Here is an 18,979-nt window from a genome sequence, read left to right as displayed (position 1 = left end):
CCAATCCTGGTATGCATGGTCCTCTCACATCCCTATCCTGGTATGCATGGTCCTCTCACCCCCCTATCCTGGTATCCATGGTCCCCTCACCCCCCAATCCTGGTATGCATGGTCCCCTCACCCCCCAATCCTGGAATGCATGGTCCCCTCACCCCCCTCTCCTGATATTCATGTCCCCTCATCCCCAATACTGGTATGCATGGTCCCCCCCACCCCCTTTCCTGGTATGCATTCCCCAATCCTGGTATTGGCATGGGGTCTCACCGTGAGGTTAGGAGAGGGCGGGATTGTGCCGCCGACATCGGAGCCCGATTCCGGCACCAAAACCCGCCCTCTCCTGACATCAAGGCGAGAACCCGCGGCAATAGCGGATCGGTAAGTTGTTGTGCCGTGATGTCAGGAGAGGGCGGGATTGTGCTGGCGAATTCGGCACCTGCGCAGTCATTGCTTTCTGTTGCCATTTTCTTGAAGACACTCTGCAGTGTGTACTCCACAAAATGGCACCGGAAAGCGCGGACTGGGCATGCGCCGATGCCGACGAAATCGGTGCCTGCGCAGTCCTCACTTTCTTGCACCATTTTCTTGAAGACACTATGCAGTGTGCGGACTGGGTGTGCACCAATTCCGGCGCCACAACCCGCCCTCTCCTGACAGCCCAGTAAGACCCCGCGGCAACACTGGATCGGTAAGGTGTTGTGTCGGAGATCATGGTATGCGTTCAGTGCTTACGCATACTGCCATCTCCTGGGCCACCCTCCTCATCACCGGGAGCGTTACTCTGTCCAGACTGCGAAGGCGCATAGTGCTTGAGCAGTCTATAAAGGCATCAGACAGAGTGACGCTCCCACCGTTATATTATAGATTCCAAATAGAACTAAAATTCAAATTGTGCCTCTTCTGTTCCGAGCCCTGTCGTTTGTCCAAGCATAACTTTTAGTCTACATGTGGGGTATTGTTACACCCAGTCCCTGTGCTGGCTCTGCGTCCCGGTCTGCCGCTACACCCTGTTCTGGCCACTAACCTCCTGTGCTGCACGCTGTCCCTGTGCAGAGGCGAGCTCCCTGTTGTCTCATGCTGCTCCTCGGCGTCTTACTCTCTCCCCCTCCCATATCTCCTGGCGTCCTGTCAGCAGGTCTTCAGGCAAAGCTATTAGAGCAAGCGTGCGCGCTCCCCTGGCTTCTTAAAGGGACAGCGTGCATTTTTCAAATTTGGTAATTATCCAATGGCAGTGCACTGGCTACTATTTCTGGTCTCTCCTCCATAGGGAGTGTGCCGGAGCAACGAGTATCTATCATTGCTACATCCGGTTCTATTCCTGAGCTGTCTGCGCTACGTTAGCAGTCTCTGTGTATTCTCTCATGCTGTCTCCGCAGATTATCTGTATCCTGCTAACCCTGGCAATCTCTGCAAACATCTTTGCAAATGCCATCCCGCTCCGCCAACAGCCATCCATGTCCGTGGACTGTGACAAGGTTACGGGAGCCTGCTAGGTACCAACTACCCGGAACCAGGACCAGCCTCACCTGTGTGTCTACTTCTCTACAGACTCTACTATTGTATCTGTTACCCCTTTTGGTCACGATGGGACAGCTGCCACGTGTCCAGGGTCTAAATGGAGGTAGCACATGTGTCCTCTGGGTATTCCATTCTGGTCCTGTCTGAGGGACTTTACTATGGGTACCCGGGGCTCACTAGTCACGCCCCCTTCGGAGCCCCCCGGACCGTGGTCCCGAGGTTCCACTTTAAAAGTAAAAAACGAATGTGAACTTCACCATCTCTGCCTCCGCTTCCATTCGTTACAGGTATTGACATACTCAGAAGTATGTGGGTGGCAAACTGTGGGTACACTTTTTGGTATTATTTCTTGCTAAAGTGAGTAATTTGGGGCTAAATCAAGATTTATGTGAAAAAAATGAACATTCTTAATATGACAACCTACTGTCATCAAATTCTGTGTAGTTGCTGTGGGATCAAATTGCTCACTAGACACCTGGATAAAATCCATGAGGGGTGTAGTTTCCAAAATGGGGTCAATTGTTTGGAGTTTCTGCTTTTTAGGCACCTTAGGGGCCCTGCAAATACGAAATGGTGCTCGCCATCTCTTTCAGCCAAATTTGTTTTCCAAAATTCAAAAATTGCTCCTTCCATTCCGAGCTCTGCTGTTTGTCTAAACAGAATTTTTTGATTACATGCGGGATATTGCCAAGCTCGAAAGAACATGGGTAACAAACTTTAAGGTCCACTTTTTGGTGTTTTACTTGCAAAAGTGAGAAATTTGGGGTTAAAACAAGATTTGTGTACAAAAAATGAACTTTTTCGATATGACAACTTAATGTCATCTAATTCTGTGTAGTACCTGTGGTTTCAAAATGCTCACTATACCCCTGAATAAAATCCTTCAGAGGTGTAGTTTCCAACATAGGGTGACTTTGAATGATTTCTATTGTTTAGACACCTTAGGAGTATGCAAACAAGATCATATACAAACTTGTGAGTAATAATTACGTGTGATGAACATATAATCCCTTAAAAACAATTTTATTTTAATTATAGCATTAAAAGACACCTACCCAGTGTAAACAATTGGTCAAAAAAGCAAATCAGTGTGAACGTAGACCAAATTGAAAGCAAGTATCTACAGAACCCTACAGTAGCTATTTGACTCCTATCTAGCAGTGGAGGTTGGCACCCTAAGAGCTCGATTTTTTTGGTGCCTCCACTCAACAAGGACTATCCCTTACTTCCCTAGATGTCCCTTCCAATAGACATGTGGGAAAACATATAGATAAGAGATGCGAGATGAAAAAAATGTAAAAATCATGAGGGAAAAAATTTGCTTATATAAATATAGATGCAATCCCCAATAGGTACTCTGTGAGTTATACAGATTCAATAATGATAGCTAATCTGAATATAGATTAACCCCTTTACTCCCAAGGGTGGTTTGCACGTTAATGTCCGGGCCAATTTTTACAATTCTGACCACTGTCCCTTTATGAGGTAATAACTCTGGAACGCTTCCATGGATCCCGGTAATTCTGACAATGTTTTCTCGTGACATATTGTACTTCATGATAGTGGTAAAATTTATTTGATATTACTTGCATTTATTTGTGAAAAAAATGGAAATTTGGTGAAAAGTTGAAAATTTAGCAATTTTCCAAATTTGAATTTTTATGCCCTTTAAACAGAGAAATATGTCACACAAAATAGTTAATAAATAACATTTCCCACATGTTTACTTTACATCAGCACAATTTTAGAATCAAATTTTTTTTTTTGTTAGGAAGTCATAAGGGTTAAAAGTTAAACAGCGATTTCTCATTTTTACGCCACCATTTTTTTAGGGAACACATCACATTTGAAGTCACTTTGAGGGGTCTATATGATAGAAAATACCCAAAAGTGACACCATTCTAAAAACTTCACCCCTCAAGGTGCTCAAAACCACATTTACGAAGCTTATTAACCCTTCAAGTGCTTCACAGGAATTTTTGGAATGTTTAAAAAAATGAACATTTAACTTTTTTCACAAAAAATTTACTTCAGATCCTATTTGTTTTATTTGACCAAGGGTAACAGGAGAGATTGAACCCCAAAAGTTGTTGTACAATTTGTCCTGAGTACGCCGATACCCCATATGTGGGGTAAAACCCTGTTTGGGCGCATGGCAGAAATAGGAAGAGAAGGAGCGCTGTTTGACTTTTTCAACACAGAATTGGCTGAAATTGAGATCAAATGCATTTTGCATTTGGAGAGCCTCTGATGTGCCTAAACAGTGGAAACCCCCCAATTCTAACTCCAACCCTAACTCCAACACACCCTTAACCCTAATTCCAACCCTAACCATAACCCTAACGCACCCCTAACCCTAATTCCAACCCTAACCCTAATCCCAACCCTAACCCTAACTTTAGCCCTAACCCTAACTTTAGCCCCAACCCTAACCTTAAGCCTAACCCCAACCCTGAGAAATGGAAATAAATACAGTTTTTATTTTATTATTTTCCCTAAGGGGGTGATAATGGGGGGGTTTGATTTACTATTTATAGAAGGCTTTTATGTTTGGCAGCTGTCACACACTAAAAGAAGCTTTTTATTGCAAAAAATAGTTTTTGCACCACTACATTTTGAGAGCTATACATTTTTCCATATTTTGGCCCACAGAGTCATGTGAGGTCTTGTTGTTTGCGGGACAAGTTGACGTTTTTATTGGTACCATTTTCGGGCACATGACTTTTTTTTATCACATTTTATTCCGATTTTTGGGAGGCAGAATGAACAAAAACCAGCAATTCAAGAATTTCTTTTGTGGGGGGGCCTTTACACCGTTTCGCATGTAGTAAAATTGATTAAAGCACTTTTATTATTTGGGTCAGTACGATTACAGCAATAACGCATTTATATCTTTTGTTATGTTTTGGCGCTTTTATACAATAAAAACTATTTTATATAAAAATAATTATTTTTGCATCGCTTTATTCTGCGAGCTATAACTTTTTTATATTTTCAAATGGAGATTCAGTGGCACTTGTGTATGAGTGTAATTCCAGCAGCAAACACTAAGACACCTGTCACAAGGGTGTCAAAGAAATAAGGTAAAATAACTAATAATATTAGTGTGCGCTTGGAACACTCAAAGAAGAGGGAAATCTAAATTGGGTGGTTATAGAAAAAAAAAAAAAGTCAAAGTCAAATTGCAGCCTGTGAACGTCTGTGCAGAGTAGCCGCAATAGTAAATGCACAAGTCAGAGAGCGGTACCTGTAAAGATAATGCGATGCGAAGTCCTCACTCCAGTAAGCGGTGCAGGTTAAAATAGCGCTTTTTGCTCCAGCGCTTGGAAAAAGAGGGGGGGGTTTGTACACTGGGGTATAGACGAGTTACACGGCCTGCCCCGGCCGGTGGCAGCCTCCTGTCAGTGTACCTCCAGCTGTGGAGCAGACGTGAGCGGCCTCTCGTGCTCCCGGCGTCTTTATTAAAAAATTGATTTAATGATAGAATAAATATTTAATTTTTTTATTATTTGTTTTAAATATTTTTGCAATTATTAAAAAATTTTTTTTATTTCATTCTTACTTTTACATTTTGTCCCACTATGGGACACTCATTTTGTGCAGACTGATCGCTTCTATAGCATGTAGATCTGCATGCTATAGAAGCTGTCAGCGCTGCAGTTTCTGTACACTGACCTATGAGACGTCCTGACATGCACTGCGCATGACAGGAAGTCTCTCAGGCCTGGAGACTCGGATGTCCTCATGATGATATTGGGTCTCCATGGCAGCAGTCGGGACCCAGTGTTATGCCGCGGTGTCGCCGATCCAAAGGCAGTGGGGCTGTAAGCCCCTCTGCCAGATCCGGAACACTGCGATCATGTTTAATCGCAGTGTTCCGGGGAATAAAGTGCCGGAAGCGGTCCGTGACCGCTCCTGGCACTTAGTACTGGATGTCAGTTGTGAGAATCAGCTGACACCCGGCCGCGATCAGCCGCGCTCCCCCGGCCTCAACAGACCTCACACGGACAGCGCTCGGATCAATGTTATTCTATGGAGCTGTTCAGATAACATCATTCTCTTCGGTATTTCGGATGAGTCTCACCTACTCAAGCCTATGGGTGTGCAAAAAAATCGGTATATCATATGTATTTTTTACATCCAATTTTTAAGGACACATTGGTCTTGTAAAGTTTATTTACTGCTGAATAATAACACAGAAGCCATACGGATGGAAAAAAGTCCGCACAGACAACATAAGGATAATAAACAGGGATATGACAAAAAGGATAAAAATTATAACTTAAAACAATTAATATGAAATTTACTAGAAAGGTTAATGTATCACAGAATTCTTAGATATTTCAGTCTCTATAATTAACAATGAAATCATCACTAAAAACTACAGAAAACTACTCTTTCTTTGCAGTAAGAAAGTGCCCATCCTCCACATGTAAAAAATCCAATCCGTACAGTCAATTCTTGTGTATACGATGTACAAATATTATGGAAAACTTCACGGAACAGGAGACGGAATTAAAAGAAAAATTAACAAAAAGAGGGTACCCAAAAAATGAAGTCACAGAACCTCTGAAGATACGAAGCTCCAGTGACCTGCCATATGCTAAAGATGAAGAAAGAAGAATAGAAAATCCGTTTGCTTTTCTTTTAAACACAGTCCTTTATCTGCAGCTAAAAAATCAGCCGTTTATTAAAAAAAATTCATATAATTGATAATTATCCAGATTTTAAATTAGAAACGCAATCACAATAAAAAAAGATATTTCAGTGTGGAGCCGCTTTAGTGATAGGAAAACCACCTGGTCAGAAAATACCAAACCAAAAGGAAATTAGATGCGGCAATTGCACAATTTGTACTGACGTCATGATAGAATCGGGCCTGAAGAAGGGTAAGTCACAGTGCGAAACATGGGTTGCCACATAATATTGCCTGCATGCACGCCCCATCTACCGCTGCATAGAAATAATGTATACGTGCATTTCACTTCCAGAGTGACTGACACTCTTCTCTCTGAAGATCCTGTATGTGGACTACACCTTATAGAGTGTCCAGCACCGCTCTTATGGTCGTATATCCTGGGTGATCCATTATATACAGCTGATCTCCTAATGCAGCCAAGGGATTCCTAGCGCTGGATAGTTTCTTTTCACTTTTTTCCTCGCAGTAATAATACAGTAACATTACATCCACAGAGAGATAAAGTCATGCAACTACGTCATCCTATGTCTCCTGCAGGGTAAAATATCACTGTGGACAAGTATAAAATCCACTGGAGAATGTGGAGACTTTATACACTGTTGTATGTAGATAAAATGTCACTATGGCCTCTACACAACACAGGGCTGTGGGATGGAGGCGGTGGGGGAACAATATGGAGTTGTTCCTATTTTCATTCATGTGCAACACTGCAGATTTGCACCCATCAGCCTTAACATAAAAATCACCTGTCTAATATTTTTGGTACTTTGAAGACCTGAGTCTCCGATTGTTATTATAATAGGTTTTTCTTCATATATTATTTTAATGAGATCATGTCCAGCCAATTTGCATATTGAATAAAGAAACATTTATTTATTTCTTTGGTTATTAATCTTTGTATTTGTTGCTGCATCTGTTCTTGTTTTTTTCTAGTGTTCACAGTTTTTTAAATAGTTAGATGCAAAACATTTAGAGACTTTGAGTAGGATCTTGAAATATGCTAAGTATGTTACTATAAAAAACTAAACTTTTCTTATACTAGGTTATCTGATTATGTCAAACTTAGTCCTGCAGCAGATGATGACATCATCCTTACACTCTGGCTGATGTCACAATGGTGATGATGTCACAATGGTGATGATGTCACAATACTAGGAATCTATTAGGTTAAGGATTCCAATGTCGCTGTTCTTACTTTACCTTCACCTGTTGGAGAGTGAAGACTACTTTTGCGCACTTAGCAATTTCGTTATTATTGATATTAACTTATCATGGGACGAAAAAGGAAGTGTGGTGAAAAGAATAAGAGGAATGCTAAAAGGAAATGCATGGAAGAGAATTTTTCCCAGAGAGGAGAATCTTCTCAGGCCATTGTACAGGACGTACCTGTTGAGAAGACAGATGATCCCTGTACATCATCTTCTGGACATCCTCCAGAGAAAAAGACCCTTAAAAAGGGGGAAAAAAGAGGGAACACAGCTCCTGAAAAAGGAGATGAAACCCCAGGAGTTGAAAATCAAAGTTGTAGAGAACAACTTAAGAGAAAGAGGACATCTGACACTGAGACCACCATAAAGAGAAGACGTGAGAGTGATAAATCCATCAATCAAGCTCCAGAAGGTAAAGTCTATAGTCATTTAGTCACAGGGTTACATCCATTCTTTATATAAAGTGTTCATTTATTTTACAAAATGTAACCTAATGATATAATCTTATCCCGTACATCTTACCGCATACATCAGAGATCTCCACCTTCTATACTTGGGGCTCTCCAGCCAGAACATGGCGGTAACCAGGTTCATCATAGTTCAAAGTTCATGATAGATTTATAAAAATTGCCAATTTATTGTAGCATTATACATGAGTGCGACTGTAAGATTAATTGTTAGATCTTATATCTGTTTTCTGTTCTAGGTGTAATCGGTGCTCAGACCACCAGCCCTTCAGAGCAAGTGACTGCCTGTCTTTCCCTGGAGAGTTTCATCTTTACCAGGGAGCTTGGAGAAGGCGGCTTTGGCAAGGTGATGCTGGCAACACATCAACCCAGCGGACTTCAGCTGGCGGTCAAGATCGTTAAGAAGAGGGAATTGTTGGAGAGTCCTAAAGACATCCGCATAGAGAGAGATGTCCTGGAAATCACTGAAGACAGTAGATTCTTCACACATGCCTATGGCACCTTCCAGACAGAGGTAAGTGACTTTTCACTTCCTAGAAATTCTCTCCTTTCTCTCATCATGTCCATTTGCTTCCATCAGATTGCAAATTTAATCTTTTCCTGTGCAAATGAAGGGACCTGCTGCATGCTCTGTGTGCCTGTATGTCCTGAGCGCCATTACTGATGGCTATCATTAGAGGATTTTGACTTTGTTCCACCCTGGACACCTCTCCAATGTGTGCAGACACAGAGACATGTCTTCTGGACATACAGCATAGGTCCCAGAGCCACAGTAAATGTTATCAGGATGGATAAAATCTGCATTATTTACCATCATCTTCCCTCCTCTCACACAGGACTATGTATTATATGCCATGGAATATCTGAGTGGTGGCGATTTGACTGAATTTATCAATTCCAGAGGCCCCCTGGATGTCTGCACGATCAGGTAAGAGAGCAGCCGCTCTGTGATATCTGTGGCCGCTGTCTCCCCTCATAGTTATTAGTGGTTCAGAAGAACAATTAATGCTGATAGGATTTTTTTCTTCCTTATTAGGTTCCTTGCAGTAGAAATTTTGAGTGGAATAGAGTTTCTCCACAGTCGGGGATTATTCACCGGTAATAAGTCATTTCTTGTTTTATACGTAGGGAAAGATTTACTATGGGAAATAGTTAACTGTGCCGGAATTGTGGTGTTATTTGGCCAAAATTCTGGTGAACATGACGTGTACCACATTTATGAAGTGCTTTAGACACTTTTGGGGCTCATTTGAAGAGGGGACAAGACTTTTATGGAAATGGGAATAGTTTGTTGGGAATCCATGTGGCTTACAATGTCACAACGTGCAACGAAACTGTAATCAGATTTTTGTGAAAATTATTGGCTCTAAGTAATGAAACCAATAGTGGTGTAACATCAGACAAAAGTCTCTGAAGATGCTCCTAATGTGTCACACAGCCACTGTGATGAATTTGGCGCGTTTTCAGACAGCTTGGTATATGTCTTCACAAGATAGGATTAGTGACTCTGCCCCCCAGTGTATAGTGAGTGGTCCTGTGAAGCCCCCACAGCAACCCAAGCACGACAGCTGATCTACGTCTGACTCACAGAACTATTTTTCTTTCTTTTTTTAAGGGATTTAAAACCAGACAACATTCTTCTAGACGGTGATGGACACGCTAAGATTGCGGATTTCGGCATTGCTGCTATGAATGTATTTGGCTCTCAGAAGATCAGAGGCGTTTACGGCACTCGTTGCTATATGGCTCCTGAGGTGACTATGTGACTACTAATATCGCTTATTATCCACCTGCAATTCTCATTTAATATGGAGCTTGTGGAATCACAGATCTATCACCACAGCGCTCACATTTACTAACGTTATCTAATAGATGGACTGTGTAAGGCCCCCATACATATTAGACTAAAGTCAGCCGATCTGGCCATTATCAGAAGGATAAGCCTAGGGCAGCACGGTGGCTCAGTGGTTAGTACTACAGTCTTGCAGCTCTGGAGACCTGGGGTCAAATCCCACCAAGGACAATACCGTGTTTGTGTGGGTTTCCTCCGGATTCTCCAGTTTCCTCCCACACTCCAAAGACTGACTGATAGGGAAAGCACTGTATGTAAAGCACTACGGGATAAGATAGCACTGTATAAGAAAAGCATAATAAATAAAATAAACCAGTTTACTGTGTACTGGGGCTTCTCGACTTGAGAGATAGCTATCAACCAAATGATCTTTTGGACGAGATGACATATGTATGGGGGTTTAGGTGTGGAAAAACACTGCCAGTAACCATGGACCACGGTACTTTTCTCTCTCCCAGGATGAACAATGTACTAACTTACTCTTCTAATCTTATATTTCCACAGATGATTCTTGAACAGCCCTTTAATTATACGGTGGACCTGTTTGCTTTTGGGGTCATTCTCTTCCAAATGGCCACAGTATCTGACCCGTTTAACTATGATCGGCGTGATAAATGGGATAAACCTCGCTATCCGCGCACCATGGATTCTCAGCTCAGGGATCTCATTAAGAGAGTGAGTAAATAGACACTTCTACCTGGAGACATAGGAAGGATAGACCAGTCAGGAGAATTGATAATACACCGTACATTTCATCACTACTGTGTTGGGTATTTCAGCTTTATCCAATAGAAGGAATTGGGACAACGCTGGAGCCCGGGACAGCCTCTCCTACATGTACACTGTTCTTATCTACAGGCCAGTTTATACAGTAAAGAGGCTGCGGCGCTCACCAAAACATCTTCACACAGCTAATCATAACGATTATTGGGTATTATCCCCTGGCTGATCGACTACTGATGGCCTATCCTGTACTATCCTATCATGTGCTATCCTCTAACATCCTATCCTGTCCTGCACCATCCTGTCCTGCACTATCCTGTCCTATCCTGTACCATCCTGTACTATCCTATCCTGTACAATCCCATCCTGTGCTATCCTATCCTGTACCATCCCCTCCTGTACTATCCTATCCTGTACCATCCTGTGCTATCCTATCCTGTACAATCCCATCCTGTATTATCCTATCCTGTGCTATCCTGTACTATCCTATCTCTTTCTAGCAATGGTTGTTTTAAGAAATTCATCTTTCTATAAGAAAGTGAGAAAATATTTCTGTTACTGCTGTTTTTTCAATGGTTAATTAATTGTGCAGCCTAATATAGCTTTACCAAGAAAACATATCAATTCTTATGCCAATAGGAGAGGATTGTACCATTAAACCAAATAGACAGTGAAAATGAACCAATGGAACATGAATTTACATATGTAACCAGTTCCTAAATGGCCACTGCTATTAGTAAAAGGAAACAAACGATGGATATCAGGAGGCCAATGTTATGTATAAAATTGCAGCTAATAAGGCAGTGATGGAAGCAATATGTTATGACAATTCACATTAGAGGAACCAAGCGACCTCACTATATCAGTGAGCATTCCAAGTGGCCATAACCAGCTCAAAACCAACAATGCCGCGTTATCACATCCTAGTGCGGCTCTTGTTAGATCTCACCCAGTCTTGAGGAGGTCATTCATTCCTGTCTCCTCTATCGTTACCACACAGTCATGGTGGATGATACCGGGTGTGCCTGCTTTGTAGGTGGCGTCTCCCAGACACAGGGGAGACTGGGTCATTATCACTGTCTATTGGGTTTAATGGTACAATCCTCTCCTATTGGCATAAGAATTGATATGTTTTCTTGGTAAAGCTATATTAGGCTGCACGATTAATTAACCATTGAAGCATTTATATCGAATATACTGTGGCCTTTTTTTTATATACTACAGATAAACTATTCATTATTGCCAAGAGGCCTATACTCAATACAGGCAGGATAAACCTGCGAGGATTGTTACCTGTGTGTCTTCATGGTTTTGTGGTTTTTGTTGTTTTTCCACTGGGTGATCATTGTTATTTTATGAGACTTTGATTAAAAGCTATATTTTATCCATTGCTATCTACTACAACAGTTTGGTGGATTTATTATCCCGCTACATTACTAGAATATGGGCACGGGACTATTTGATGGAGGATATGTATGACGGGTATATGGGCACTGGACTATGGGATGGAGGATGTGTGATGGGTATATGGGCACTGGACTATGGGATGGAGGATGTGTATGATGGGTATATGGGCATGGGACTATGGGATGGTGGATATGTATGATGGGTATATGGGCACGGGACTATGGGATGGTGGATATGTATGATGGGTATATGGGCATGGGACTATGGGATGGAGGATGTGTGATGGGTATATGGGCACAGGACTATGGGATGGAGGATGTGTATGATGGGTATATGGGCACTGGACTATGGGATGGAGGATATGTATGATGGGTATATGGGCACGGGACTATGGGATGGTGGATATGTATGATGGGTATATGGGCATGGGACTATGGGATGGAGGATGTGTGATGGGTATATGGGCACAGGACTATGGGATGGAGGATGTGTATGATGGGTATATGGGCACTGGACTATGGGATGGAGGATGTGTATGATGGGTATATGGGCATGGGACTATGGGATGGTGGATATGTATGATGGGTATATGGGCATGGGACTATGGGATGGTGGATATGTATGATGGGTATATGGGCATGGGACTATGGGATGGAGGATGTGTGATGGGTATATGGGCACAGGACTATGGGATGGAGGATGTGTATGATGGGTATATGGGCACTGGACTATGGGATGGAGGATATGTATGATGGGTATATGGGCATGGGACTATGGGATGGTGGATATGTATGATGGGTATATGGGCATGGGACTATGGGATGGTGGATATGTATGATGGGTATATGGGCACGGGACTATGGGATGGAGGATATGTATGATGGGTATATGGGCATGGGACTATGGGATGGTGGATATGTATGATGGGTATATGGGCACGGGACTATGGGATGGAGGATATGTATGATGGGTATATGGGCACGGGACTATGGGATGGTGGATATGTATGATGGGTATATGGGCACGGGACTATGGGATGGTGGATATGTATGATGGGTATATGGGCATGGGACTATGGGATGGTGGATATGTATGATGGGTATATGGGCACAGGACTATGGGATGGAGGATGTGTATGATGGGTATATGGGCACGGGACTATGGGACGGAGGATGTGTGATGGGTATATGGGCATGGGACTATGGGATCGAGGATATGTATGATGGGTATATGGGCACTCGACTATGGGATGGTGGGTATGTATGATGGGTATATGGGCATGGGACTATGGGATGGCGGATATGAATAATGGGTAAATGGGCACTGGATTATGGGATGAGGATATGTATGATGGGTATATGGGCACGGGACTATGGGATGGAGGATATGTTTGATGGGTATATGGGCACGGGACTATGGGATGGAGGATATGTATGATGCGTATATGGGCATGGGACTATGGGATGGAGGATATGTATGATGGGTATATGGGCATGGGACTATGGGATGGAGGATGTGTGATGGGTATATGGGCACAGGACTATGGGATGGAGGATGTGTATGATGGGTATATGGGCACAGGACTATGGGATGGAGGATGTGTATGATGGGTATATGGGCACGGGACTATGGGACGGAGGATGTGTGATGGGTATATGGGCATGGGACTATGGGATCGAGGATATGTATGATGGGTATATGGGCACTCGACTATGGGATGGTGGGTATGTATGATGGGTATATGGGCATGGGACTATGGGATGGCGGATATGAATAATGGGTAAATGGGCACTGGATTATGGGATGGAGGATATGTATGATGGGTATATGGGCACGGGACTATGGGATGGAGGATATGTTTGATGGGTATATGGGCACGGGACTATGGGATGGAGGATATGTATGATGCGTATATGGGCATGGGACTATGGGATGGAGGATATGTATGATGGGTATATGGGCATGGGACTATGGGATGGAGGATGTGTGATGGGTATATGGGCACAGGACTATGGGATGGAGGATGTGTATGATGGGTATATGGGCACTGGACTATGGGATGGAGGATATGTATGATGGGTATATGGGCATGGGACTATGGGATGGTGGATATGTATGATGGGTATATGGGCATGGGACTATGGGATGGTGGATATGTATGATGGGTATATGGGCACGGGACTATGGGATGGAGGATATGTATGATGGGTATATGGGCATGGGACTATGGGATGGTGGATATGTATGATGGGTATATGGGCACGGGACTATGGGATGGAGGATATGTATGATGGGTATATGGGCACGGGACTATGGGATGGTGGATATGTATGATGGGTATATGGGCACGGGACTATGGGATGGTGGATATGTATGATGGGTATATGGGCATGGGACTATGGGATGGTGGATATGTATGATGGGTATATGGGCACAGGACTATGGGATGGAGGATGTGTATGATGGGTATATGGGCACGGGACTATGGGACGGAGGATGTGTGATGGGTATATGGGCATGGGACTATGGGATCGAGGATATGTATGATGGGTATATGGGCACTCGACTATGGGATGGTGGGTATGTATGATGGGTATATGGGCATGGGACTATGGGATGGCGGATATGAATAATGGGTAAATGGGCACTGGATTATGGGATGGAGGATATGTATGATGGGTATATGGGCACGGGACTATGGGATGGAGGATATGTTTGATGGGTATATGGGCACGGGACTATGGGATGGAGGATATGTATGATGCGTATATGGGCATGGGACTATGGGATGGAGGATATGTATGATGGGTATATGGGCATGGGACTATGGGATGGAGGATGTGTGATGGGTATATGGGCACAGGACTATGGGATGGAGGATGTGTATGATGGGTATATGGGCACTGGACTATGGGATGGAGGATATGTATGATGGGTATATGGGCATGGGACTATGGGATGGTGGATATGTATGATGGGTATATGGGCATGGGACTATGGGATGGTGGATATGTATGATGGGTATATGGGCACGGGACTATGGGATGGAGGATATGTATGATGGGTATATGGGCATGGGACTATGGGATGGTGGATATGTATGATGGGTATATGGGCACGGGACTATGGGATGGAGGATATGTATGATGGGTATATGGGCACGGGACTATGGGATGGTGGATATGTATGATGGGTATATGGGCACGGGACTATGGGATGGTGGATATGTATGATGGGTATATGGGCATGGGACTATGGGATGGTGGATATGTATGATGGGTATATGGGCACAGGACTATGGGATGGAGGATGTGTATGATGGGTATATGGGCACGGGACTATGGGACGGAGGATGTGTGATGGGTATATGGGCATGGGACTATGGGATCGAGGATATGTATGATGGGTATATGGGCACTCGACTATGGGATGGTGGGTATGTATGATGGGTATATGGGCATGGGACTATGGGATGGCGAATATGAATAATGGGTAAATGGGCACTGGATTATGGGATGGAGGATATGTATGATGGGTATATGGGCACGGGACTATGGGATGGAGGATATGTTTGATGGGTATATGGGCACGGGACTATGGGATGGAGGATATGTATGATGCGTATATGGGCATGGGACTATGGGATGGAGGATGTGTGATGGGTATATGGGCACTGGACTGTGGGATGGAGGATAATTATAATTTGCTATAACTAACCACAGTTAGTTACTATGCCCGGGCAACGCCGGGCTCTTCAGCTAGTTATTTTATATTATTACTTGTGATATAATAATGGTTCTTATATATTTGCAGCTCTTGTGTAAATCACCAGAGAAGAGGCAGGTTGTTTGCAGCAATCTAAAAGGACATCCATTCTTCTCGCCCATAAGCTGGGAGGAATTAGAGGCAGGAAGGTCCCGTCCACCATTTACAATGACACCTGTAAGTGCACAGCGTTATTTTATTATAATGTCACCTTCTCGTCTGTGTAATGTGATAATATGTGTAAGAAATACTCACATAATGATTAAAAATCCTATATAGTGTAGGCCAGAATGTTTTTATCCTCCCCTGCTGGTAAATGGGTGGAATTACAGAATGTGGCAGGATGGACAGGCTTTTACATATTTCTCCAAAGTGTAATTATTGTTCCCAATTCTTCAGAAGGCCACTTAGTGACTAACTTCTATCCGTTAGTCTGCCTTCACACTGTGCATTTTTTTCTAAGAAAAATAGCCATAATGCACTGGACATTTTTTGGGGAAAAACAAAACAAAAGTATGCATTATTGTTGACACTGAGTAAAAAGAACCAAATGTGGTTGCAACATGTGAACACAGCTTTATGGTGCAGTTGTAGCAGATGTGCATACCGCAGATTGCCAGGCAGCACCAGCAGTTAACTAAGGCCTGTTTCACATTTCCGTTTTTTGTCGTCAGTCCAGATCCGCCACAGGGTGAAAAAACGGATCCGTTTCCATTTTGGCACAAACGGATGCCACCGGATTCGTTTTTTGACGGATCCGCTTTAGCAGCCAATGCCTGAAATTTAAAGTAACACGAGTCTGTAAAAAAGGAGAGAGAGATTTTGCTGCTAGAACGGTTTTCGGGGTTAAAGTTAATGAAAGGAAAATCTTCCGGGCATGCTCAGTATGAAAAGGCAGATCCGTTGGCGGATTCCGTCAATTAACAGTTGGCAATGGATCCACCGCCCATAGGTGTCCATTATAACGCATGACGGATAGCAGCGGATCCGTTGCTATCCGCAGTTTTAACGCACAGAAAAATCGTTTCATTGTCCATCCACTATAGACAGCGGACGCCAAAATTATGAAGGATCCGTCAAAAAATGGATGCAACAGATGACCATCCATCAAAATCAGCTGCTAATGCAAGTTCATGGGAAAAAAACGGATCCGCCAAAAAAATGGCGGATCCATTTTTTTTGCAAAGCGGTGGATTTTGACTGACGTCAAAAACGGAAATGTGAAACAGACCTTATTCTCAAGTTGCAAGTACTGATGCATCATGGTGATTATCGGCACTCTGCACATGGTTACCACGGCTCATCCACAATCTGTACAGCTGTCCTCGGGAGGGGGCGGATATAATTAAATACTTGATGAATTAACCAGACTGATTTGTGTTTCTTCTATAGATCCCAGTTATGGAAACCAGCAAACAAATTGAATTGTACCAAGTGATGTCTGGCACTGAAGCTCAGAAACCACCTATAACCCCGGAGGACCAGCGGCTGTTCTGTGGCTTCTCCTACATCAGCAAGCGGTGGAAGAGCATTAACAGCCGCAGCAATAACAGCAATGAAAATATAACGCAGTCCCCTCCCCCAATACCTGACTACTGGCTCAGGAAGGCGTGCACTTTTGTGTGATCTGGAGAAAGAGGCGGGGTCTGTTGGAATCCCACCCCCGAGATCTTCCATCTTCTTTGTTACATATCAGAGACCGTAGCCTCCTACATTCTCATCTGGCAGGCAGGCTACTTGGAGATGTAAGACCATCATATTACAGGATGGCACGGTGGCGCAGTGATTAGCGCTGTTAGCGAGCAGCACGGTGGTCCTGGGTGTAAATCTGGGACTCCATCTGCACAGAGTTTGTATGTTCTCCCCGTGTCCGTGTGGGTTTTCTCCGGGTACTCCGGTTTCCTCCCACAACTCAAAACATACTGATAGGAGACAAAAATAAAATGATTAATTATTGAACATCATCATCCTGTATCTCGAGTATTTCTGTATTTATTACCAGTGTGTGATCGATAGAAAGGTGGTAACACTGCACATTGTCATGGGTTTAATATACTATTACATATCCTCTAAATTACACATATGTAAGGATTGATGTCCACAGTGACATAAAACATGAATTCCTGAATAAGTAGGTTTTGGGCCTCTAGTAGTCTGCACAGTTACAGTAGTCTCTCTCTCTCGCTCTCTCTCTCCTTTTTTCCAGACTCGTGTTACTTTAAATTTCAGTCACTAGCTGCTAAAGCAGATCCATCAAAAAACGGATCCGGTGGCATCCGTTTGTGCCAAAATGGAAACTGATCCGTTTTTTCACACTCTGGCGGATTTGGACTGACGTCAAAAAACGGAAATGTGAAACAGGCCTTAGATGACACTAGAGGGGAAAGCTGACAGGAAGTTAGGTGGAGAATGCCCTGAGAGGGGGAGGAAGGTAGAAGTCCTCCGCATGGGGGAGTGGAGAGAAGGACTCTCGACAGTGATAATTCCCGGCAGAGGGATAGAGAGAGGACATGTTTGCAGCAGCTCCTGTGAGCTGGAGCTGTTAGCAAGGAAAGAGGAAGAAAGAAGGATCAGTTGTTCAGAAGGAAGATAGATAAGCACAGAACGTGAGGAGGAGAGAGACTGGGAACGAGGGCTAGTGTAGAGCCCTTCCTTAAGTTGATTGCACCAAGGCCAGGCGCCGGTCTCCGAGTCTGTTTGTGATACTAATGATCCTGCAGCAGAAACCGGTGGAATAGGAGTTGTGACCGCTTTATTCCCACCAAAGACTCGAAGACACAGTGCCAACGTTGTGTGAGCTGGGACGCGAGTGTATGGAGTCCCCAAAGCAGGCTACAGCCACCTGTCATACGAGTGGAGTTTAAGTAACATCGAGAAGGAGGCACTTGAGTGTAATTCAGAACTGCAAGTACTTCAGATTAGCACTATAAAGGAGACGTTCAGAAAAGGTACATTTGGAAGAGCCATCATTACTGGGGTTTATCGAATAGTTTCGGATAAGTGCTTATCTGAATAGCTATAGCGCTTCCCGAATAGCTGCCTCGGTAACCTGGATACCTGGAGCGCTCCCAATAATCATCTGTTTGGCAGCCCAGCTACATGTGTCGTGGCTGTGTGACAGTCCCAACACATGCATGGAAGGCCTGTTGGAACTGTCACATAGCCGCGACACATGCAGCTGGGACACTGAACAGCTGATTATCGGGAGCTATCCAGGTTACCGAGGCAGCTATTCGGGAACCGCTATAGCTATTGGGATAAGCACTTATCCAGGTAAAATGCTTTTGGCGTTGTCTATTGGTCATCAGTGGCTTGACACAAGGAATATGACACTTGTAGCCCA

At 43.6% G+C, this 18,979-nt stretch overlaps 1 protein-coding gene across 1 annotated transcript; it reads left to right on the top strand.

Annotated features, from left to right (window-relative positions):
- The first annotated feature begins 299 nt into the window (after positions 1 to 299).
- LOC141095670 (protein kinase C theta type-like) lies at positions 300 to 18,671 on the top strand. The gene is made up of 7 exons (XM_073581865.1): positions 300 to 8,403; positions 8,726 to 8,817; positions 8,926 to 8,987; positions 9,505 to 9,643; positions 10,246 to 10,416; positions 15,685 to 15,813; positions 17,029 to 18,671. Exons 4-7 carry the CDS (start codon positions 9,578 to 9,580, stop codon positions 17,260 to 17,262), a joined length of 600 nt encoding a protein of 199 aa, XP_073437966.1. The 5' UTR covers positions 300 to 8,403; positions 8,726 to 8,817; positions 8,926 to 8,987; positions 9,505 to 9,577; the 3' UTR covers positions 17,263 to 18,671.
- Positions 18,672 to 18,979: the final 308 nt, after the last annotated feature.

Source organism: Dendrobates tinctorius, unplaced genomic scaffold, assembly GCF_039654945.1.
Source record: "Dendrobates tinctorius isolate UK_male_01 unplaced genomic scaffold, ASM3965494v1 ptg000009l, whole genome shotgun sequence".
In the NCBI taxonomy this organism is placed as follows: Eukaryota; Metazoa; Chordata; class Amphibia; order Anura; family Dendrobatidae; genus Dendrobates; species Dendrobates tinctorius.
Note: the sequence above shows the minus strand (reverse complement) of the source record. Positions and strands in the feature narration are given on the sequence as shown.

Bases quoted from the DNA above. Each gene is read 5' to 3' on its own strand.
- LOC141095670 (XM_073581865.1), top strand. From the start codon at position 9,578: ATGAATGTATTTGGCTCTCAGAAGATCAGAGGCGTTTACGGCACTCGT. The intron at 10,417-15,684 runs GTGAGTAAATAG...ATATATTTGCAG, and splicing joins TCAGGGATCTCATTAAGAGA to CTCTTGTGTAAATCACCAGA. The intron at 15,814-17,028 runs GTAAGTGCACAG...TTTCTTCTATAG, and splicing joins CACCATTTACAATGACACCT to ATCCCAGTTATGGAAACCAG.